This window comes from Gouania willdenowi, chromosome 17 (genome assembly GCF_900634775.1).
Source record: "Gouania willdenowi chromosome 17, fGouWil2.1, whole genome shotgun sequence".
NCBI classification, from domain to species: domain Eukaryota; kingdom Metazoa; phylum Chordata; class Actinopteri; order Blenniiformes; family Gobiesocidae; genus Gouania; species Gouania willdenowi.
Window position 1 is genome coordinate 29,955,382 of NC_041060.1, and position 26,540 is coordinate 29,981,921.

General features: G+C 39.2%; 1 protein-coding gene across 6 annotated transcripts in view; it reads right to left on the reverse strand.

The window, feature by feature from the left end:
• Positions 1 to 1,592: 1,592 nt before the first annotated feature.
• The window catches only part of LOC114479033 (zinc finger protein 521-like), a 161,811-nt gene continuing 136,863 nt past the window's right edge, over positions 1,593 to 26,540 (reverse strand). For all 6 annotated transcript variants that reach the window (XM_028472450.1, XM_028472449.1, XM_028472456.1 and 3 more), the window contains one exon: positions 1,593 to 2,795. In XM_028472450.1, the coding sequence (XP_028328251.1) occupies positions 2,766 to 2,795 (30 nt within the window). In that variant the 3' untranslated portion in view covers positions 1,593 to 2,765. The remainder of the gene's footprint in view (positions 2,796 to 26,540) is intronic.

Here is a 26,540-nt window from a genome sequence, read left to right on the forward strand (position 1 = left end):
TGGGCTTGCGTCCACATTCGACTCGAGGTTTAGCCACATCCTGGGCCTTGTTCAGTGGAGTGTCTGTTCAGGACATTTGTGCTGCTGCGAGCTGGTCCTCACCCCTCACTTTTGTCCAGTTTTACAGACTCGATGTTTTCGCTCCGTGCGTGGCACGGGCGATTCTCCTGTCCTGATTGGAACAGTGCTTGTCCTGTGGGCTGGTGTAATGCGAGATAAGCTTGTCTACAATACCGAAGCTACCATATCCTATAGTGAGACATCGAAACAAATGTTATGAAAGCGAACTATAGGTTATTTACATAACCCCGGTTCTCTGAGTAATATGAGTAAGATGTCTCACCAGACAACCCTTCTTGCTGGGCAAGTAAGAAGAGGTTTGCTTATTTGAATGGTGTATCATCTGCCCACTCTACTTATAGTCGGTGGGACTACCTGCGACAGATGAATACATTTCACCAGGCAGTCAGGATTGGCGTAATGAGATTGGGCTTCTGAGGAGGCGTACATCCCATAATGAGACATTTCACTCATATTACCCAGAGAACCGGGGTTATGACGGACAAGTGCATTTTTTGGGTATTTTGTGTTTTTTTCTTTATATTTTTCTTTCACTGTGGACCGTATGAACTTTTGAATTTTTACTTTCTGTATTTAAATTAATTATACAAGAGGGTAGAACTAGGAAAGTTTTTAAACTTTTTAATCTCATAAATGTTCAATTAAGTGTCACAATATTCAGTACCTTAAAATGTACCAACATTAGATCGTATTCTGGTGTGATTTGAGACTTAGCTCAATGTTGGGATGGTATGATTTTTCTGTTGTTAATTACCCGGAAATAGAAACATGAAAATTCATATGGAGAATTTATAAAGTGTTTGGTATTCTAAATGTACACCTTAATGATAACAGTTATTATTAAGGTGTACATTTAAGAAAAATGTGCCTGTATTTTTAAGTATCTGATCCTACATCATAATAAGAAGGGATGGTATAAGAGGGAAAAGCGCTATAATAATTGATATTTGTAGTAGTAATAAAATCAAATGAGTGGTTGTAGGCATTGTGTCACTTAACAAAAAATTAAAAATAAATCTTGTCCTATCATAGTTTTGTACAGTATTTGCACAAGTGTGTATAGATAAGGAATGTTTTAACAAATATTGTGCTGCCTGTGTATCATTGCTGATGAATCACTGGCAGAGACGGACAGATGTTGCTGCACAGGCTTCGCCCCATCCGACGGCAGCAGAAGATAACTTTTCCTTTGTCCCCTGGAGTGCTGGAGGCTCCCTAAATAGACCTCGCACAGGGGTGTTGTAGAATGGGACCCCACAGGGTGATGGGTAATGGAGTCATTAATAACACAGACCTCCCTTAAGATGCTCAAATGTTCGTTAGTGAAAGCCACAAGGGAGTGAGGGGAAATATACGATGCAAGATGATACAATAAGAAAAAGCAGTGTAAGCTTTGATGGTGATTGTGCTGATGCTGTCTTAGGTCCTGTCTGATGGGTTAATTGTTTTCTCTCACACACAAACCTACACACACACACACAAGCTTAACAGAGAAAGGGACAAAGAGACCATTTCCTCATACAGTTTTTAATATTTCCATCACATGTGCACAGAAAAAATGAGGCCTGCCAAATACAGAACTCCATATTTGTACAATACCTTTTCATAACATCAATTAACAGTCCCTTTGTTGCAGGGGAGGGTTTCCTGTAAACGGTATATGAATGATCCTTGATCAAAACATTAATGTTTCATACAAAAGTGCATCTCAGGTTCAAAGAATGAAAAACATTTACAGAGCAGAATGAGTTTGAGTTTTGCTGCAACAGGCGCTTCCAGCTCGAGCAAATTGGTGATGGGACAAAACTGAGAGGAATCACTCAGGCACCCAAAGTACGACCTTCCTCCCAAGAAGAACCCTAAATGTTATCAGTCGTTATGACACAGAATTCAAACAAATAAGTGAACAAAAAACAGGAGAAAACATAAAATACTTACAGTTATCTCCTGGATTCCACGAGCAGTAAACATTAAGAACAAATGTACAGATTGGATCTGTGGGGTAGAATATTTCCCCTAATGCTCTGAAAGCCACATTGAAGCTTCACACCTCTGTTCACCAGCCAACGAGAGGAAGTAGCCTGTTCTAAATCTGTCACTGCGTTTGCATATATAAGCATCTCGTCCTCTGTCCTGTTTTCTCCTCCTCTCTGCTGCAGTTTATTTTTTATCGCTCATTTATTTTTAAGCAGTTTGGAAGCCATAATATCACCCTATGCTGGTGAAAGGACCCTTTTGTCTTGCTCAGTAATGATTGACCATGTCAGAATACAGAGGGACTTACAGTTTTTTTTAGCGACACCCTGTTTCTCCTTTACACAACGGCTTTGAGTCCAAAACAACATAACATCCTTTTTTTTAAAACCTTTCAATTTTTTGAACAAACATTATTAACTGTACATTTGCAAATACTGTATAAGATTGCAATATAACTGTAGTTAAGCAACACAGGAATAAGTCTATGTACAAACAAGTTGGCTTTATCTTTAAATTTCAAATAGCGTTTAGTAAACTAAGTTGCCTTTTTATTTTTCTCCTTCATTTTTTCTTTAATTCTTTGCTTTCATTTATTTTTTTTACTGAATTGAAAATTCAATGCAAAACAGTCCGTCTGGAAATTGGCAGTCAAACATTCTGGCCGTTATGCGATCGTCGTTCTCGGCCATGATGCTGGGTTTCCCACGTTAGCTGCTGTGCTGAGTCAACGTGTGGTTCTGCAAGGACAAATGGAGAAAACAGGTCTGTTAGAATCACATGTTTCAGCTTCACCTCTTTCCTTTCAGATATTATTCATTGACATCATCATCAGATTGACAAGCAGTTGTGTCTTGATTAGTATGACCTTTTGAACATCATAATAACGCTTTTATTATCCATATCCAATTAATTCCCAGAAGAGTCAAATCAGCACAAGGATCAATGATGTTTGGCTTTGGGACTGAGTGGTTCAGTCCTAATCAAACACAAAGGCCACTGACAGATAACAACCTGTTAACTTCAACATTTTCCTGCAAGCTGTATCCATGGCGAGTAATCCATAACAAGACATGAAAATCATCCTTGGGAGTGCTGTTTATGGAGGGCCTGCATGCATAAAATGAGCTGTGAATATACACTCATTTAAAAAAAGTGTGTAAAATATATATTTTTTAAAACAATAATTTTAATTTGTTAATTTAACATTTAAATTAAAAAAAAATGTTTTTAATGTAATGCCTATTTTTTAATTAGGCATTTTAATTGAGCACTATACTGTATTTATCCTTTAGATATAAATCTACCATTAAGATTTAAATATAAAATATGTCAGCTGGAAAATTGTCACATCAGCACCCTATGCCATTACAAATAAGATTGACATAAATAATATAATGTAATTTCTACAGTTCCTACAAATGTCTCTGCGAATGGTCATTCATTGAGCTATCACAGCTAACAGTTCCTGACAGACAAGACAAACATTTATACATCTACAATATTTTACATATTTTTAAGTATAATGTGTTGATTATGTAGTAAGTTGCGCTACATAAATACACTGAATTAAATCCTGAATACTCTACGGTGCATAATGCATTATGGGATAACAAGCTGAAAACATTGCACTGTTGTATCCACCAACTGTGCGCAGGCTCAAAAGGACAGAGTGTGGTTAGTAGTAGTGGGGCAGCTGTGTCAGGTTCTTTAAAGGGAGTGTGGACCGGGGTGTGTAACTGGTGTCCCTGGTGGGCTGAATCCAGGTCATCATATAAAGTGACTGCTAATCCCTTTAATGTAAACTACATGCCCCAATTGCTGTATTCTGTTTAAAATGCGGCCTTGAACATTCTAAACTGGCACAGATGGACACACCTGTCACAGAAACATCATCACACATGTAGACACAAAGCCTATGCCCTGCATAGAAAGCCAAATCAAGTCATCAAAAATGAAATGAATTAGAATTATGCTACAAGAGGGAGACAAAAGATTTACTGCAGCTTCTGCAAGGTTTGCTAAAGCAGTCACCTTCAGTGCTGTTGGTGCAGGATCCCTCAGGCGGCTCCCACCACCCGCATTCATTCCTTCCCTCTTTACCCTTTCAGTTGCCTGCACATAAAGCATTTCAACACCTTGACAGCTTTCGTTTCAGCTGGGGCGATTACTTTTCGACAGGTGGGGTAATAAGCTGTTTGACAGGGAGCAGGATTGTGACCCCTGTACAGGTTAGCGTGGCTCCCGTCCCTTTAAAGAGTCGGCTGCGGACATCCTCCTCTCTCTTTCTCTCCTGCTGAAATAAAGCTCCTATAAGTGAGTCTGGGAGGAGACTCCCAACGGGATGCCCTCTCCCTTTTCTCACCTCACCTCCCCTCCCAATCGGTGAAGACATCCTTAGTGTTGCTGAGGAGGGACAGGAGCGTGGCAACCTTATTAATGAATGCGGCCCATTACCCGTCAGCCTGGCTCCTCTGTGACTCCCAGAAGCCCCTGCAGTACGTGACTTCAAATGGCAGGATATTGACACGGGTAGAGCAAAGTGCTAGAGCTATATATGTGTTACTAAGTGTGTGTGTGTTGAAACACTAAGAAAATTTGTGCTAAACTGAGTGTGCATGCCTTTGTGTTTGCATGACAGTGTGTGTATGTGTGTGTGTCTGTGTGTGCACCCCAAAGGAATGTAGCTCCTTGGATATAATGTAGGGCTCGTAACAGCTATTAGAGGGGAAAATAACCCCTCTGGGGAACCCCTCCCCCTGCATGTCCCAGCTCTGGCTGACACACACTGCATTCTACCTTTTCCTTAAACATGCCAGCAGTTTTTTTTCACTCTGGACTTTTTCAAGGACTGTTATATAGCTTCAGTCGCTATGGTAGCCATACAGACTGAAAAGAAACAATGGCAAAGTGGAAGGGAAAAAACAAGCTAAAAGAAAAGGAAATTGATACTGTTATCTCTGCAGATATTGAACTGTGCAAAGCTGTTGCAAATTGTACTTGTATTAGAGATGGAGGAAGGGAAATACACACCCTCCAATCTGCACCTCTGTCAAGTTTTTTCAAGCAAAGGAGCATTTAGTGCTTTAAATGAGTGAAACATACTGTAAGTAATTCTAATTTACCTTTTTAAGTCATTGAGAACAAGTTCTCATTTGCAATGACAACCTGGAAGCAGTTAGGGTCAAGAGACTTGCTCAATGTTCCACTGTGAAGTGTATTAGACAAATGGTCCTCTGGTTACATGCATACACCCTTAATCATTAGGTCTGGCCATGACCCGCATCAAGGACACCATCGATGACACTGTGGACCCACATAACTATGTTTACTGGAGAAACCAATCCACAGCATGCCATTTCCTTTGTATACCATGTCACATTCACACACCTGGGGAGTAAGCAATCTTATGTCCACCTACTCTTTGTGGACATCAGCATTCAAATTACAAATTCAATACCACAGTCCCACAGACACTGCTTCACACACTCTCCACACTCGGACTGAGCTCACCCCTATGCAATTTGGTCCTGGACTTTCCATCAAACAGACAACAGTCTGTAAGGATCTATTGGAGCTCCTCCTCCCCCATCATCCTCTGCACTGGCTCAACTCAGGGCTGTGTGCTGAGCTCCCTCCATGTCACCCTGCTTACATATGACTGCTTACCCCAACACCCGGGCCTTTATATTGGGAAGTTTGTGGATGACACCACTGTGAACGGATAAATCACTAACAACAATGAGTCTGAATACAGTAAGAAGGTAGAACACCTGGATGGTTGGTGCAAAAAGAACAACTATCAACACAAAAAAGATCAGGTCGTGGACTTTAGGAGGGGCAGCCAGGCACCCTTCACCCCCTGCACTACAGAGGTGAAAGTGGTTTCCAGGTTGAAGTACTTGGGTGTACACCTAAGTGACAACCTCCCCTAGAGCACAAACACTCCCATTCTGGTGACGAGGGCTTGCTGGTGCCTCTACATCCTGAGGCTTGGTGGTCTTGGGGGGAACAGTCCAGACCTCCTTCTACAAATGTGTGGTGGCGCGCATCCTGGGCTCCTGCATCACTCAGTTGCGTGGAAGCTGCTCTGTGGCAGAGAAGAAGTCTCTGCCAAGTGCCAAATGCTGCACAGAAGACTGTGGGAGGCAACCTAGCGACCACCATGGACATCTACTGTATTCCTATAGATGCAGAAAGAGGGACTCCTGAATTATGACGGATGCCATCCACCCTGCAAACAAAGTGTTTACCCCCCTTCCCTCAGGAATCTGACTGAGAAGCATAAAAACTGAACACCAGAATGAACAGCAAAATGTGTGATTTTCTATTTTTCTATATTATTTATATATTTATAGATAGCTTAACAGGAGACTTGGGTTCTGTAAGTGTTTTTATGAGCACAAATGACAAATTAAATCCTTGAATAAACTAAATAAACACCCATGACTATAGGTGGCAGTCAATAGCACAATAAAGCTAAAATGCATCTGTAAAGTTCCTTATACATCAACAGATTCCACACGGTTTTCTGCTCCTCACTACCAATAATCTGAGCATTTCAAACCTAAACTCTAAACTAACTCTTGTGTGAGGCCTTCACAGAAGAGTTACACAAAAAGAATGCGACTAATAGTCACACTAAAAATACTTACATTTGATTAGATATACTGCATCAAGCCTTTTAGCTTTAATTCCCCATTTTATTCAAAAGCATCCTATCCTCCTCATAACTCCACTGTTCCCCTCATCATCCACTTCCTTCCCTTCTATCCAACCCCTAATCTCTTCCCCGATCCTTCCAACCACCCACAGGCTACATAGGCCTGCTGCAAGGCCCAGTTACCAGCAGCGTTCAGGTAAACCGCAGCAGTCAATTCTCCACTAAATTAAATTTTGCACTGATCAATAATTTGCGCCTGTTCCTCCCTCTTGACGACCAGCTGCTCTGCTGGCTCTGAGCAAGCCTCATTCTCCCCTTTCTGCTCTTACACTATCCCAGTGCTATTACTAAACCACCACTTTCATCTGATTACATCACCCTGCTGCAACACCCTCAGGGGTGGTGGGAGAGGAGGGAGAATGCCCAGCAGGGGTTCTGTGTATGCATGCAAACAGGTGCAACACGTCAAGGAAATATAGCATCATTGCAGAAATTAAGAAGCCAAGAAGAAATAGGGAATGATCTGTGATGAGAGAGCAAGCAGGCTGGGAAGTTGATTTATGAACTAATCGTTCTTTGTGTCCCTCCCTATCGCTCTGACCCCTATCGAATCGACAGCACCGGTTTCCAGTGAGGCAATGGAAGTACACCGCTTACATCAGACTTTTAGAGAAAGACTAGAGAACGAACTGGCACTCCTCTCTTTCATCTGATCTTTCTGTATTAAAGAGGATCCTTAGATTGTCAAACATCACAGAGAGACCATGTATGTACTAATCACAAGGCTACCAATCTTTGATTAGTTGGATGTTAATACTAACTGAGCACATACTATGCACATTTCATCTGCTTCTCTAACTAGTGTTATCAAGCATGTACCATTAAATCTAGCTTTACTGAGTGATTGCAGAGGTGAGTGAACAATTACTTTAAAAGCTTAACTACATTTCATTGGCAAATTAAGCTGTTTAGACAAGTTTAGGCACCTGAGAAGTGAAGTCATAATTTCCTCCAAAATAGTTATCATTTAACTCACTCACTGCCATTGACGAGTTAATTCGTCATTTGAAATCCTAACGTTTCACCGCCATTGGTGTGTTTTCTCGTCAATTGGTTTTTCCGGCTGCTGTTGCTAGGAGACAATGTGACAAAGCTCTGCTGTGAATATCAAACTTGGACCATGATGTAGTGACCAACTAGTGACATGTAGGTGGCAGCAGCGTTTGGATGAGAGATTAGTGGTGATGAAAGTGGCGCTACAGGAGTTTATGGTGAAGTTTCCAGCAGCTCATAGCAGTGCACACTCAACCAGACTATGTCTGGACCTAACTGGACTATTGTGGACTATTGAGAGTGTCGTGATCATGAGGATAAAAAATTAAAAAAAAGTGCCAAATGGGTCAACTTAGCGCGTCCGGGTCAAAGAGGAAGTGGCGTGTGTGGTGGAGAATGACGAGGGAGAGACTTGGAGGAAGGCCAAAATACAGTAAAAAAAAAACATTCAACCCAGATAGCAAAATAATAATAATTTTGCTATCTATCTAAGCCCGGTTTCAGTGTTGTTTCTGCAAACCAATGTTGAGGTGTCCCTAAAGCAAAAAAAAAAAAAAAAAAAAAATGGCTTCAAATTTAGTTAATTGTCTTACCTTGTGAAGTCAATACTTCTAATGGGTGTACGTTTCTACATGATTTAAACAGAAGACCATATACTGTATTAAATACCCTAGTGCTGTGTGTAAAATTTGCTTCTGCCCTTTCAAAATAAAAGCCTCAGATATAGGCTATATATGTGCACCAGTGACATGCGGTGAGGTTCATGACTGGTGAGGCACCGATTCCTCTGCAGTTGGATGTACAAATGTATGAACCCAACAGAAGCGTTAATGTGCAGCATTTCTTTTTCAATGTCATTTCACATTTTTTTATTTATAAATTGGGAGCTGTATGCCGCCAGGAAACTATTATTTTGCTGCGTTGTTGTCTTCTTCTTTTTCCTAGAAAACCAGACTTTGCATGTGCCAACCAACAATCACCAAATTGTTCACAAATTTTCAGTCCTATGCCAGATTCCCTCAGCTGCAAAAAACGGTCAATAGTCCTAAAGGTGATCCTACGGAAAACCTCTAAAATTTTAAATCTTTAAAATTCACAACAAACCACACATGCCACAGATTTGCCTAGTGTGTCATAATGTTTGACTATAAACGGCAATTTTTTACTAAACATGTTTAATGTAATAAAAAATGTATATAACATTTTGGAATGTAGATTATGTTTGGAAAATATAATATAGAATTGTATCTATGGGCAATTTAGAGACTCCAATCAACCCAACAATCATGGTTTTGGATACGCAAGCACGGGGAGAACATGCAAACTCCACACAGCCCAGGGCTTGAACTCTTACTGTGAGGCGGACGTGCTAACCACTGCCCCACCGAGCACGGGTCATAATACAGACAAACCAAAATACAGACGGACGGATTGTTTTACGATAATGGCCCCTATTTATGGCTGAGTGTGGGATGGCAGTCACCCCAGTGGTATCTGTCATTGTGTCCTGGGGCAAGACACTTCACCTATGAAAACTATGGCAGCCTCGCTTCCATCAGTCTACCCCATGGCAGCTGTGGCTACAAAAGTATCTTACGCCCACTAAGTGTGGAGTGAAAGAATAATCCCATAATTCTATAAAGCGACTTTGAGTGTCCAAAAAAGCGCTATATAAAATTGATGTATTATTATTATTATTATTATTATTATTGATCAAAAACACTAAATAGACTAAATATGTCAGACACATTCATTAGATAAATTAGACAGACAGACTCAGGAACATCAGCATGTGTAGTACTGTAGTGTAATATAACATGTATATACTGTATATAAAAAAAACAGTTGCCTGCTCAGTCTATGTGTGTGACAAAGCGACATCACAGGTGAAGCGCAGCTCCCTCGCCATTCTCCCATGGAGTTAAACAGGCAATGCGTAAATTTGGTGATTTTGACAATAAAAATGATGATATCACACAGAAAACAAATGTATAGAAAAGTCAACAAATTCATTTGAACAGTGTCATTATGCCTCCCCTGACTGCACATTACTTATATACACTTGTAATCAACAGTCACTTGCTAACTGTTAGCCCTTTTTATCACATGCACAGATAAGGTGGCTAGTCTCGGGGTCAGCAAACTCCACTTTGGAAGAGTTACTGTATTTTCTAAAAAGCAGATGACACAAGTCGTCCCTGCTTGAACACTCGTGAAACAGAGCAAAGGTTGATCAATAAGGAAGAAATCGTCGAGACGCCATGTCTAAACAGGAAGTCAATGTTTCCAGTATCTTAGCTTACAGAGCAAATGGCCTCACTATTAATTATTTACTTAGTAATGAAAAATATAGTGCAAGATCAAACTGCAAAAAACAAGTTTTATCGAATTAAATTTACTCCTCTGAATCCATGCACCATTCGTTCTTGGTTATTCCGTTTTAAAAACAAATCAAAATAACAAATAAACAGCGTGGTTATTTTGTTTTACTGACTTAAAATCAAAACGCAAATACAGAAAAGTTAAAAGACCAGACAAGCAGTGTTTTTCTGTTTTAAAATAATTAAATCTTCTGTTTTGTGATATTTGGATATTCATGGGAAAACTATGGACGACAGTTTCATGTTTTACGCTCACTACACAGAAAGGACTGACAGACAGGGGTGGAAACTTTTACTTTCGGACAAAAAAAGGAGCAACGCTGGTGAATTGAAACATTATTAATACATAAATAAATCAAAACAAAAAATGGATGTTACAAAAAACACACACGATAAGTGATTAAAAGAAGAAGAGGTGGTGTAATGAATCTACTGTTGCTCCTCGTTTCTGGTGATCAACTACCATGTGTGTTGACGGCTGCCGTTAGTGGCTAGCGGTATTATAACGTGCAAAATAAATATTTTTACTGTCCTCAATAAAAGCTGTGTAATTGTTTTTGCAAAAGTGTCAAATGGTAGAAGTTCTAACATCTACTGTTCCTCACAGACGATAGTCAGTCACCAGTTTATTTGGATACTGTTTGGACCGTCCTGTTTGCTCTGACAGAATGTGACGTGCCTAAGCTCTCGCTCTAATTTCCCTGAAAATATCTCACAAACAAAACAAGATTTCACTATTATTATAATACTTTATTTTTAAAACAGAAAAACTCTGCTTTTCTGTTTTTTGTGGTTTCTGTATTTTTGTTTTGGTTTTAAGTCAGTAAAACAAAATAACCACTCCCTTTATTTGTTATTTTGATTTGGTTTTAAAACAGAATAACCAAAGAACAAAAGGGACACGCAGGGGCGTAGCACCACATTTTGGGTCCTGGGTACAATCCATCATGTTGGGCCCCTACTGTAAGTTATGTACAGGAAACTATACTAGTATTCTTGCATAATTATATATGCTTTCTTTTTTCTTCACATTAACCCAGAAGTTTCAAACCTTTTTTGGGTCGTGACCCCATTTTATCACAAATGCCCGGCGACCCCAGAGACCTTTTTTTCTTCTAGAATTTGTTTTGAATCATGTTTATTAAAGTGTGTTACAAATACAGAGTAGCCAGGATTACTAAGTAAGTAAGTGTGCCACCTTAGACATTTTTATACTGCATTTTATTTGAACTAGATTTATACATGAGAAAGTTCAAGTATAGAATACAGTTATTTGATATTTATTGTGTGGAACATGTATTTGAAAAATAATACTTAATGAAATTTAAAAAAACAAAAAACAATTTTAATCCTTAATCTGACTTTTTTTTTTTTTTTTACAATTACTAGACATTATACGCAGCCCCATTTTAATTCCAGGCGACACAACATGGGGTGCTGACCCCAAGGTTGAAAAAAACTGCAATAACCTAATGACTCCATATTCATTGCTTGTAGTTTATAAATCTGTTTTCCCATATTTTAGTTGTTTATTGAAAATTGTGTTTGTGACATATTTTTGCTACAAACTAGGGGCGGCTGGTAATTTTTAATTGATTTATTTTTTTGCGGGGAGTGGGGTATAACTAACACACACACAAAGAAAACGTGTACAAAGGTTAATAAAAGGTAAAGGTAGAATGATTAGAATTATTGGGGACATACTGGCCACCAACTTGGTGGCAGCAAAATTTAGTTAGTCAAAATACTATATATATATATATATATATATATATACATAAAATTGTATTTCCAATTAGGATTTGACATGCAAAAGGAATGTTCCAGCATTTAAATACCAACAGTCACATAGGAAAGCCATGCTGCTGTGTATCTCTCGCTCCATGTCAAATCCACAGCAGCAGCAAATGTGGGTCGTACCATTTGCACTGTTTTAAAAGGGGGTGGTAATAATGGTTTTAGTGGAAAATTGTGCTTAACAGCTTATTTTCACACAGGGCCCTTTTTATTCCAATATAAATACTCTAAAATGTTTAACATGCATTTTCGTACACACACACATATACATATATATATATATATAAAAACAGACTTCTGAGGGGCCCCCCCTGCCTTGGGCCCTGGGTACTCAGTACCCTTTATCCCCCCCAGTCCGACGCAACTGGGTACACAAATTCTTCTCCAGTAATTCCCAACCTTCCTTTTGTGCCATGTACCCCTAGGCATTTTTGTCAATTCTATCTATCTATCTATCTATCTATCTATCTATCTATCTATCTATCTATCTATCTATCTATCTATCTATCTATCTATTGACAGGCTGTCCATTAAATTACTTTAAAAGTAGTGGAAATAACACATTAACATTGATTATTCAAACACTATATAAAAAAGTAATTAGTTAGCAAAAGTGGTGATCTGAACATTTTGATATGTTCACTGCTACAATCGGACAGAAAAAAAAAAAAAAAAAAAAAACTAAATTAAAAGTTTTTATTTAAAAGTTCCAGCAAAATGAAAAATCTATTCCAAGAGTGTAAAAGTTATGAAATCGCTAATTGCATAGCAGGAATGTTGTAAAATTTCAAAACATGTTGATACCTTATTTGTTAGAATCAAACAAATGCTGAAGGAGTGAAAATGTATCAAAAATGTCTGGAAGAAGGTGATGATAAAAAGTAAAAATACAGGATTACAATAAAGAGAATACCATGGGCATTCTCATTAATGATACAAGGGTTGGCATTCTCCACAGTCATCACTTATTAGACCATTGGGAGGGTTGACCCTAAACACTGTTGTGCCAAAAACCAGCCTGGTCTCCTTGGTAACAGTGGAAGTAAGGTGCCAGGGGAGTTGTGGTCGTACAGACTCAGCAGCAGAATGGGGTACAGCTGGATTTGAAACATATTTTTGTTTCCTAATGAAAAAATAAATCCACAATGTCTGAGAATCTCTATTTAGACGTCTAACGACCCTAACCAAATACTTATTAGGGGTAACCAGAGATGACGGACCACCCTTTCTGTGGATAGGTGCTTTGTAGCTCCAAATGATAGCCATTACCCTGTCTAAGTAGACAAGTGAGTGGTAGTGGAAACACACGATGCAGTGATCCCGCTGTTTGACTGAGGTAGCAAAACAACTGCTCAACTGCTGTGTTATTATGGGGCCTCATTAAGTGAGGAGAGAGTGTTAGAAGGAGGAGAGGATAGAGGCAGACGAAGTGATGGAAAGACAAAAAAACACAAGAGAGCGATACAAACTGGATTCAGAGGTGATAGCAACACACAGATGCCTTTCCAGCCAAAATGACTATGACTAAAGAACCCAATTAAGGGCTTTCTTAGGGGAGTCATCTTCGGAGGGGGATGGGTCTTCCTGGGACACAAGCCCTGGGCTACATCCTCTAATTAGACAGAGCGAGGGGGGAGGATCTCTGCCTGTCACTGGAAGGGAGGTGGAGTCCATGGGGTTCCACATGTCAGTCCCAGAAACAAAACACAATTACTCTGAAAGTTAACTACTTCAGTTGGTGACAAAGTTTGAATAAAAAATACCAAAAGGCACCCACTGTCCAAACCTATCTATAGTATTATAATGTGGCTTCACACAACACTAAATGTAATCATCAACTTCAGGTTGGAAAATATGTTGGTTGACCTTATCGCAGTTAATACTACTATTTTAAGTGAAAGGCAATCTTATTACAGCTTTTCTCAGATCAGAATTGGAATTCTAAACTACTTGTTCAATCTTAAAGGGGCAGTATTCACTTTCTAATGGTTTTACTACAGTGATATACATCCCTTTAGCCTCATACAGAGGGTCAAAGTTGAAAAAGTTCCATTTCCTCTCTCACTTGTTATTTTGTAAAAAGTCAGCTCCAAACGGGCAAGTTGGATTTTTCTTGCCACGTGATGTCACTAAAACAAAAACTGCGGTTGAATATAGAAGATACATCATACTTTATTGTCATATATGTAAAGTTACATACACGAAATGTGTTCTCTGCATTCAACCCCTCCCAGAGGAGCAGTGGGCATCCACGGTGTAGCGTCCAGGGGGCAGTTGCAATGAGTGAAATTTTTAGTAACCGTTATATCGCCTTGTATCTCCTTTGAGATGATCTGACCCATTTGTGACCCAATGCGATGCAGCGGTTGGACAAAACAGTGGATTATCACCTTGAATGGACTATTCCTGTTATCAGTAGTGGTGAGGATGACAAGAAAGTGACTTAGCAGCTCTGGTGAGTGTTTGAAACAGATGAAATAGCTGATTGACTGCTGATGTGATAAACATACCGTGGAGCAGCTTTTGCAGACTCACAATCTCAATAACCACTTAAATAACCATGTTTTTAACTGTAATGTGCATTTTTTTGGCTGAAAACAATAACAAGAATGTGTGGATAGCAAAAAAAAATCGCTAGTGATCAGCTGTTGTGTGGAGTCAGCGTCTATAGACACGCCCACTCACGCATATGCATGAAGGCCCCAGAACAGCCTGTTTTTAGAAGCCTCATTAAACTGACCTTTCAGAGGGATAAAACTCTGGAAAACAGGCAAGTTTGGGAAAATAAACCTTAAATACTATGTTTTGAGGGTTCTTAGAACAAATGGAGATGAGTGAAAAATAGCATAATACTGGACCTTTAACACATCAAAAAAGCAGTTTCTCATTTATTGGAACAATTTGCAAATGCTTTTTTACATGCATGCAAATGATTGTAAACAATTGTCTGCTATTTCCTACATTATCAAATCCTTGTTGGTCGGTGGTGGGATAATGGTTAAGGAAGCTGGCTTGTAATCAAAAGGTCAAAGGTTTGAATCCAACCTGGCCCATCACTGTGGGATGTCGAGTGTCACACCCCACAATATTTAGGCATCAGTTCATCGTTTAGGTCTTTAAATGTAAAATGGTTGAACATGTTGTCATAGTATGTCAAGCATATTTCTATACATTTCCATTAGACTTGTTTTCTGAATCTGTCTTGACTTGGTAAATATCCTCTATTGTAGGGAAATGTGTGAAGCATTAGATAAACTAATGATCGGCTGGTATATTGTAGCACAACAGTGTTACAATGTCTGACAATGAAAGAACAAGGACATGAACAGGGTCATCAGTCATAGTGAGGAACAGGAGTTGAGAGGTAAAACAGAAGAGCTATATATACACAATATATAGAACATATGCACATTCCCAACTGTATAAGAGTTACACAGTAGAGCACATTCTTAATCATGGGTTTACAATGGGCTAAACTGGTCCAAGGATGCAGTCAGATGTTGGGAGAACAACTGTGTAGCACACTACAGCACTGCATGTACAGATTTCCCCACGGAGATTGTCCTTATTATGTTCACAATTCTATTTTTTTCGCTACGACATGGTTCGTTAACAAATTATAGTACAAACAGTAAAAGAGTAAATGTGAATCTAATCCAGTCTTGTACAATCAATGTTCCACATAAACTAAGAAGTACATTACAATTTACAACCAAACTTTAGCCATCCCTCCTGAGTACAATGTTATATTGACAACATGACTAAGCATTTAGACTGTTTTATCTGTACCCAATGACACAAGGACGTGTCATTCTGATGACACTGACATGTTCATTGACACAGATATTTACTTTTGAGAGATGAATGAAGGATTTTAAGCAAGAAACTGGCTTTTGCAGGTGATCCATGGTGTTTTGCTATTGTACAAAATGCACTTACTGTTCTGCAAATGTTGAGGATGATTCAATAAATGTACCAAAGAAAGAAAGAAAAGCTAAACACTTCACCACCATTATTATTATTATTATTATTATTATTATTATTATTATTATTATTATTATTATTATATATTGTTTTTTTTTTTGCTTTCTTGTCTTTGTATCTTTGGCTGCTTTAATGGGCGAATTTCTCCACTAAGGGATGAAATAAAGTATAATCTAATTATTATTATTATTATTATTGAATGCAATAAAGCCTTTAAACATTTTATTTTTTGTGTGTGGTAATCTGATGTACAGACCGTGATCTTAGAGTGTTTCTGAACATCATGCACTTTGACAACCATCAGTTAAATGTAGCACTCTGTGTTTTTATACACCTGGCAAAGAACTCTTTTTCCCAAGCTGCAATCTGTGTTCAACCTGCTTTTTGAAATACAATCTTAATTTAGTTTTATGGTTTGCAGTCAAGGTTTAAAAGTGAATTTGAAAATAATAATATCAAACATTGCTTAAAAAATCTTGAAATGATGCTGATCATCAACATTTAGTATTTATTTACCACATTACAGTTATGTTGTGTTGAGTATATGTGGGTGTGTAGAGGAATGCAACGCTCCAATGCAGTTATTTGGACCTCCGGTTAATTTTGTTGACTCGATAACCTGAGGGACGATTGAAGATCAAATCAATATAGAGTGTTAATCCTGCTTTAAATTTATTAAAAAGAGATAGAAATGTCATTTATCAAAGCTGATGGAAAGACAATAAGGAAAAGTAAAGGATGCATTTAAGGCAGAAATCCAATGATGGATTGAAGCGCAGCATATACGTGCACAGTCTCTTTGTTTGGATTTAACTTTCCCAAGTGGCGCAAACAGAGAAGAAGAGATGGTTTAAAAAAGAGAAGCAGCTCAAAGGCTTCTGGGAGTTTTTGTCATGTCTCCCTTCAGACAGTGTTTGCATGCTCATATCAGACCCTGAGAGAGATGAGGACAAAGACTAATACAATGTGTACACAAACAAACAAGATACAGAAAATCTTTCCATGATCTGTCTGTCTTGCTGTCTAATTGTGAAACATCACTATCCATCTAACGCTGTTCATGTCCTCATTTACAGTCCACAGCACTGAGTGTACAATATAATTATAAATGAGCTTAAATCTTAATGATGGCGCCTTTATTTTTCCTGTGATTTCGTATTCTTTCATTTTGTATTGCAAACTTTTTGAAAGAGTGACAGTATGCTGAACACCTGGGGTGATGAAGAAGAAAACAAGTTGTCACATGAAAGAAATTGTATATAAATATACAAGTTTCAAAGGAGTGAGAAGTTGTCACAATCTGGAGATCAAGATATTCAGAAGAAAACTGACATTTGAGTGCCACTTAGAAACAGACGCTCAGCACTTTGCTTTTTGTGCAACACATTTGGGACTCAGGGCGGTTAGGGTAATTTTTGGGGGCATGTTTAAAAATTCATAGAAATAAAGAAGGAAGGAAAATTTCAGGGGAATTGAGTCTATGAGCTTCATACCAAAGAATAACAGCCTCAACATGTCATGATGAGGAGGGAAGGGTGTGGGGGGATATTTTTAAGAGCATTGAAAAATCAACATTAGCCATTTTAGTGGCAATGCCACAGAGAACCCTGGCAAGCAACAAGAAAAATATGTTACTTTAGGGCCACAGTTTGGATGAGGGAAAAAGAACTCCACCTATATTTTAGTCACTAACATGATCTATAATGTGTAAGACCATTTGTAGATCACAGGGAACTAGTTTAGTGAACAATTTGCATTAGCTATTAACAACGTGTCTTTTAGCAAAGTTTTTGCTATCCTGCTGTGTATTGCAATGCACATGACACGAGTTTAGAACACTGACGCACGCACGCATGCATACACACACACACACACACAGAAAACTTTATTTTCATCCACCTGTTTCCACTTCCTCCTGCCTTCCTGTTTTCGACTCGGACAGATATTACAACAGTGTTTACACTGACCTGGTGACCGCGTAGCCAATAAATATGCTTAATTAAAACAGCAAAATTGGTCACAGCTTGGCAATAATGGCCATCACACAGGGAGAGGGGATCTAATTTGTGTGGGGAAGTAGAATGTGCTGCAGATGTGCTTAAGTCACATCCCGCTATCATTAAGGATGCAGGGCTCTTTGAAGGAATCCTTTTAAAAGACACTCCAATTAAGGTGCATGTCCTGCGGGCGTCAGAGGAGAGGGACCCTCCACTCCTCGGTCCATCAACTTAACGCAATCTCATGTCACTTCCAAAGGAATGATAATGAAACTGGCGGGTGGAGAAAATAAGGGCAACCCAGATTAAGAGGAGCAAGGGAATCAAGACAGAAAAAGTCATCTTTAGTGGAGGAGTTGGGATTGTTGAGGAGCAGAATTTGCAAATGCTGAATTTGTAAATTTCCCTACATATGGGCTGCACTATCAGATTTTACACCCATCAGTTAATGAATCAGCAAATGAATCCTAAACTGAACAGCATTGTGAACAGTTCAATATGCAGAAATCACAGTCAAAATTTACATTGGAAACATTGAAAGGCCTGATTAACCAAAATCCCAAATCAAGGCTACATTTGGTGTGCACACTAATAGGTTGCATGTCCCTGTGTTTCTATGTTGCACGTGATTTTTTCACACAGCATTTCCACTGGATGCATGACGTTCCGGAAAAGCTTCGCTGCAGAATGTCTCTGAGCTCCACCATCCGTCAATGGCACTGGCTGCGTTTGTGATGCGCGCTGTTGCGACTCTGCCGGACAGCGGGAATCGCAATAACTTACGAGATCTCGCGTGATATAGCAAGTTGTAGACCTACAAAACCATAGACACAGTTTATTCTGTACTTCGAGAGGAGCAGAAGGAAATCAATTTGGTCCTGCCCTGTAGATTTTTCACTACAGTTTTGATTATTGGTTATTAACTGCAATATTTTGCCCTGCGATGGACTGGCGTCCTGTTCTAACGCCCATTGAGAGCTGGAGATAGGCATCAGTAGACACCCGTGACACTGAAAACAGGAACAAGCGGGTCAGAAAATGGAACTGCAGTTTTATATTTATTTACACAACAGAAAATAATAGCGATGCACCAAAATTCTGGCCACCGAAAATGCACTTTTGGGCCATTTTCGGTATTCGAAACTTTTCTCACAGAGAAAACCCTGGAAACAGGCCAACTTGTCTGCGACTGTATTTCAACACATCTGAGCACTTAAGAGTTTTCTGAACAAAGTTGATGGGCACGTAAATATGTTTTATGTTTCTGTGTCACACCAACCCAGTTACACGTCACCCTCGGTCAACATGGACCACATGGCAGTCTCACGCGTCACTGCGTATCAGCAGCAGAATCTGGTTTCAGAGTCTGTCAGCGCACGTTTAACAGAGATGCTCTTTATTACATCACAATGTTACTGTACATATGTTATAAATATCATTTCTTAAAAGGGATTAAAGCTCACAATCAATGATGCACGTTGCAATGAAAGCACACCCATTGTGTCTTGAATGCTTTGACACTTCAATGCACTTTGTTTTAATGAGAGAACATATTTAATTTGACTCTTTCAGCAACCCAGTCAGTTATAGACCAGTACAATATTATTTAATGTATGAGTGGGGTCAAGTTAAACATTTATTTTTACTTTTTTTATTGTGCATTCTTTGAAAGTCAGTGCTAAATAAATATTTTCATATTTTGAACTGATTTATTATTTGAAGCATAAATATGAATTTATACAATTGCAATGTTTTAATTTAAGTGAGCTTAGTACACACTCAGAGCCATAAATGCAATGGAAATAATCATTTGCATAATCAGTGTTTCGGTTTTGGCCAAGAATTTTTATTTCGGTCCATCCCTAAAAAGAAACAGATCGCCTCAAACACAGGGGTCACTAAAGGTTTAGGGGGAATTAAAACGTGTGCAAACATCACTCCACGGACTAATAAAGGGTACAAACCCCAGGGAATCAGGATTGCATGTGTTCAGTGCGTCAGAATGCACCCTCAGTATTTCCCTCTGATGAATATGTAAAGTAGGCAGATCTCATAAGGGGAGCAAAAAAATGGGAGGGGGAAATGCAAATAAATGAATGCAGTGGACGCAATGCAATTCATCAAACCAGGAACTGTTTGCGGCGACTGTTTTCAGCGCCAAAAATAGTACGACCCAAAGGTAGGTGCAAATTCAGTGATCAGCTGCAGTGAATGTTGATACAATACACAGTGCAGATGAAAAAAATGCTCCAGTTAACATGTTTCGACCGTCAAACTCTTGTGTCGCGTTGAGTGTCAGGCTAGAACCATCTGATCAACTGCGTGATTTACGCAGCGATAGAACAATGTTCACATATGTGAGTGTGGTGACACAGCGCTGCTCAGGAGCTCAGACCTACTGGACGACGCTCAGTAAATAATCTTCAAATGGTGCTGATTGAATGATTGTCCGACTCTGTTGCTGTATTAACTCAGATCAACGACATCAACAGATCAATAGGACGGTTTCTGTCCAAATCTGCCTGTTTTCCATGGACTGATCAGAGCAAAGTTACAGGACCTGGCGGAGCACCCACATTCAATTGCGGGGAAAAAATATCATTAGGTTTTCAAGTTCATTAAACAACATGTTTATTGGTTATTTTGTTATCTACATTATTAAGTGTTTGTGCAGCAGAAAGAGAAGTACACCAGCCTCCAATTGAACTTCTTCAAATGTAATTTTGTGCTTCTGTGCACTCACCTCTCCACGTTGAACAAGCAAAATGTTCATTTAAATAGGGCGGTCTCAACCACGTCTATACGTGCAGGTATTAGTGCCGCAATGTTAGTGAATTCCCAACAGCAGGTAAGCAAACAGCGCCACCAAAGGATTTAGGGAAGCACCTGGTTTACCACCCTTTATTTCAGATCTTAGTGAATCAGCCCCAGAGTATCTTATTTTTAGAATAAACTAGGGGGTAAGCCCCACTGGTAATAACAGGTGCAAAGGTGGTGTAGACATTCCTGTTTTTGTAAGCTGGAGTGGTAACAGAGTCGCTGAGGTGTGACGGCATGTGCAATATTACATTTGGGAGGTGTTCATGGATGAAAAGATTTAAGATATTCTTGCAACCTTAAAATATTTCATTATTTAGATTTTATTTGTCAAAAATAGTCTTATTTTCAATAAGCCTGGTAGTTTTGAGAGGGCAATGCAAACAAAAGAGTGTCATGTAAGGAAAACTAAAGGAAACAGCCGATGACATCAAAAAAAGATGACAAAAAATAATTAGATATCATTTTTGCAATCTCCTCTAATTTATGCAAGCAGCTGTTGTGTGTAAAGCTGACAGTCAACAGGTAGCGTGCAGTGATGTTTGCTCACAATGTTATGCACTCAAACCGTAAATCAGGCCCATAGTGTGCACCGCACCCTGTACAAGATGTATCTACGAGTTTAACAGTAGACTAGTTGTTTACTGATTGATACATGATCATGACTTTTACCATTTTACAGCATTTTATTGTACAGAGTACACCTGTAGCTTCTGAATATGGAGTTCATTGGATACTGTTACCACAATGGTAATAATATTCTTTATTTTGGTAAATGATCCATGTTGGAACATCACCCTCACACCCTTTTGCAAAATAATCGTTCACTTTATAGATTATAAAGGGAAAAGCTACTTTTATTAAATTACCCACAACTAGGTCGATATAATACAAGGACCCTGTTCCTTGTATTGCACCATGAATAAGAACTAATCTGATTTTCACAGAGATGTTAAGTACACAAGAAAGGGTTAAAACTGTTACAAAGGTGATTTATTATGGTGCGCTGCGACGTGGCCTTCATCTGAGCCAAGGGTTTTACTTCAGGTTGGAGTCACAGGCAGCAGCACAGACTGCTGTGGACTGTGGGCTTAATTTAGTGTAAAGTAAAACTCTGTGAGTGGGCCAATTGGTGGGTAGCAGCACTTCATGAAAAATATAGCAAATAGTTGCTTCATATTTTAATGAAGGGACGCACAGGGAGAAGACTGCATGATGGTGAGGGTCATCCTCTAGTGAGCCTAGGGACTATGTGCCGAACAACTTTTTACTTTGTCTGTTTAGGAAAGTGAAAATAAAGAGGAATGGAGGGCAAAGCAAGGAGAACAGTAGAGATTATTCTCCACTGGAATCTGAATTCTGGTACACACAAGCACAGGATTCAGTCAATCTGGCCAGTCTGAGGGGTTGGACGGGTGGGGGTCCTGGGAGGGCTGATTAGACGGATGCTCTCCCATCATCTATCTCGACAAGCTGCCGAAAATTGGCTAGCCCCTCGCAGGGTAGAGTTCATGCAGGGGAAGCAGTGGGGGAGGATGTGAAGCAGTGCGCTGGATACCTGTCACAGCCTTTGGTCTGTTTCAGGATCTCAGCAGCGAATTAATAAAATATCTTCCCTGCTTCCCTTTACCTGCCGTGGCAGCTCTCCCTCTCCCCACTCCTTCTCCCAGTGTGCTGGGGCCCTTTGACCCCTCATACTACTGTGAGAGATGAGGAGCCCAGGCTGCTGGCAAGCAGGCCAGAGTGTCAGGGAGGAAACAGGGAGAAACTCCAAACTGAAAAGCTAGAGACAGGAGGGAGCCATGGCTGCTGGAAGACAACTCCACTTCAGATGGACTGACAAACGACTGCTTCGTGTCAGCCAGACATTTTGAATGGCGATGCATTGGAAAACACAACAAACAGCAAATAAAAACAAGGGACCTCCAACCAGCATAAAGTTAGACTAAAATCATATTCAACACATTTGAGTTCTAGAATCACAAAGCTTTAAAAAAAAACACTAAGTGGAGATTTGAACACAAGTACATACTAATTTGTAAACATGAACAATGATGCCCATTTCAAGCAGGTTCAACATAAAATACATTTAAAGGTAGGGTTGGTGATTTTCAAAAGCTAGCATGATTTTGAATGTATTCCTCCCCAACGGCTCCACCTTTACCCCCTCCCTCCTCCCCTCTGTGCTCCATGTCACTTACATGCTTGCGCACAGCTGCTGCAGAAGCGGACGTCAGCTCATCGCTTATATTGTGTAGAAACTTTGTTCTCTCATTTAGCAGTAAATAAACAATAAACTTTACCATTACATATGTTTAAAAAAAACGTGACCAAAAACTCTGTTTTAACCAGTGACGTGCCGTCAGGGTAGGCAAGGTAGGCAGTGCCTACCCAAGAGTGAATTCATATTTTGATTATTTGTTTTAATTATAATATAATTATAAATTTTTATTATTTAAGTTTGAAAGTATCTGCATTTTGTACATTTCATAGCCCAAATTACTAAACGGCTCTATTTCCTGGAACGGCTGCCGTCTCACTCAGCTGTAAGGCAGGAGGAGGCCACGCCCCCTCCCAAAAGCACGTTGCTGCTCTGCCTCTCTTCCCATAGCGTGTTTTTACGTGTTTGCACATGTGCAGTTAGGTCCCCAAGATGACATCCATTTACATACGAAGGCACTGTAGAGCGCTACCTTTGGACGTAACTGCGCTATGCTAAATGCTATACGTAAGTTCACAGTACATTAGTGAATTGATCCCATGTGACCGCTGCTGCTACGTTCTCTCTCGCTCTAGCCAGTGGGTGGGATAACACTACAGTCAGGATGACAGCACTTGAGACGATAGAAAAACTTTTTTTTCAGGAAAAATGACAGCTTTTAAAAGATGGGAGACACCTGAGTTACCAGAGCTTCAGCAAAGGTAAGGTCAGAAAATGTTTCATACTTTTCACAGTGAATGGTACAAAACGTAGGATTAGCATTGTGGATCCCACTGAGGCTGTTCTGAGTTGTTGTTGTCATTTTCTCTGTATTTCTGTGTTTCCAACACAAACAATGGATGTGCTGTCGTGTCATGAGATATATCTTGTTGGGAGAGTATGGAGGCTATATTAAATAATTGTTTATGTTTCTTTAATGGTGTTTTACGATGTTGATTTTGTTAGATGGCTAAATACTTGTTCATGTGGATCTTGTTGGGTTTTTCCTTTCTTATTATTAATTGGTGGTCTCGATTTGCAATGTGCCTACCCAACCCTAGTGGTCACGGCACATCACTGGTTTTAACTCTGTTAGCGGTGGCGCACTTTCAGTGTGAGCTTGTGCATGAGAGGGATCAAGAACGAGCAGTGAGACAAGGAGACATGACTGGTTAAAAAAAAAAAATGGTTCGTTTTTTTTCCATTAGTCAAAGTTATTACAGATTTACAGCTGCTACAGATGACAGATTTTCAGAGCACATAATATCTTAATTTCTGTCAGGACATAAAGAAAATTTCAACCAAAAACTGTACTGTATAAAAGTGTATTTGGAGAAAATCGTCAACCCCAGCTTTAAGGAACCTTAACACTTCAATTTGTATTAAATGGTAAATGGACTTGATTTATATAGCACCTTATCCCTACACTGAAGTAGTCCCAAAGCGCTTTACATATCAGCTCATTCACCCATTCACACACCAATGGGACAGAGCTGCCATGCAAGGCATTCGTCGACCACTAGGAGCAACTTAAAGTTCAGTGTCTTGCCCAAGGACACTTTGACACATAGACCAGTATAGACTGGGGTTCGAACCCCCAACCTCTCGATCAGAAGACGACCCCTCTACCAACTGTTCATCTTAACAGGAAAATTACTGAGAACATTAATGATGTGAACAGTCTATGTACATAGCTCAAAGCTGATCAAATGACAGGGTGCTGAGGCATATGCAAAGTAGTTTATTGAAGGTCCAAACATGTTTGAACCAGAAACTAAAATGGAATATCTGTATATCAGAAATAAAAAGCTTTCAAACACTCACAGATAAATCATAGAACCACAGTGAAAAAGTCACTCAGTGAGGCAAACAGCATGACTCATGGCAGAGGGTGCTTGCGAGTCCACAAATTCTTGCACTACCTACAATCTTCTTCATTCCTGATTATATATTGTTTACAATCCGCCTTCTCAAAATGAATTTTGTAGTAAAGGTAAGACCATGAACTTTTATTGGATTTTGGTTTGAAATAAGGATGCAACGGTACACAGTAAAATATTGAACTTTTCCGTCTGCTCTGCATGGACCACAGGTTTTTGGATTGGAGTGTATGTGTGTGCGTGCACTCATGCCTGTCAAGGCCAGTAAAGCTTTCCCTAAAACCTTTTTTTGTGGTCGAAGATGTGGGGTTTCGTCATAATGAAAATGCTCGACCCACCTTATGTTGTGCCCTGCCGTACCAGTTGAAGAGACGTTGTAATTCCAATTTCTGTGGCCCAAGAACCAAGGTACGGCCTATACCCTGGGTTACCTGTACAGTTGCACCCCTACTTTGAAATAGGCTCAATCTATCTTTTATCTATAAAAGCAAAAATGGTCTGTGTGTGTGTGTGTGTGTGTGTGTGTGTGGAGCAAATATCTCCCCGACACGGTATGAGTTTGACCTGAAACTTAGTCAACGGGTTCCAAATACCCCAAGTGTGTGTACCTGTTATTTTGGAGTAATTTGGTGTAGCAAAACGTTCAAAACGTTAATTTTAACATTACGGCCCTCTCTTTAATGAGTGTGGTATTGAGCGTGCTATTTCTGGTTTGGGTTAAAAAACAATTCAATATTAAAAATGTTTTTGTACAGCTAAAAGTTATTTAAGTTAATATTTCATGGTTATTTAAAATTATCCCCGTGATCCCAAACTTCCTTTAAGTCGCATGTCACGGAGTCCACATCACTGTGTCGCAGTTTGTTTGTCAACTTCCTCTTCCGTCTCCATCTCTGTGCCTGCCATGCTTTCGTCGCATCTTAAAAACGAGAGCTCTTTCAATAGATCATTTGAAACCGTCAGCCACTGGTGAGTCTTTTACCGACAAGTTTCCCATTGTTTAAACCATATAACTGTCCGTATAATTGCTCACTAACACGCTGTTTCACTAGAGCTGGTATTGAACTCAACCCATTCAATAATCCATCTGGAAAACTGCAGATTTTCTGTGGTGCCGAATTGTAGATAATACTTTAATTTACTTACTCACTCATGTAGTTTGGAGCTTTACATTTTGCTTTGCACAGCTTTGTTTGGCGCTACAATGTCTATGGAGTTTTGTTGTCAGCGTCTCAAACATTTCACGGGAACACAGTATTTATTTCTAATAAAAATATACCAAATGAGTAAAATAAAAAAAAATAAAAAACTAAACAATATTTATACAAAAAGTACACAAAATGATTCCAGAATCCCACTACAATGGCAACCAAAAACAATTATACAAAAACTGCACAAAAACACAACCGAAAGACAAAAAATACACATGATGAAAACTCCAAAAGATAGACATTACAGAAAAATACAACAAAAATATCAAAATGGCTCAAAATACACAAAACTAAATATTTATACAAAAAAATACACAAAACTAAATATTTACACAAAAAATAGACAAAATGACTCCAGAATCACACTGCAATTGCAACAAAAACAATAATTATACAAAACATGCACAAAAAACAACAGAAAGATACACAAATACACATAATGACATACATTACAGAAAAATACACAAAAAACAAAAAAATATAAAAGTGAGTAAAAAAACAG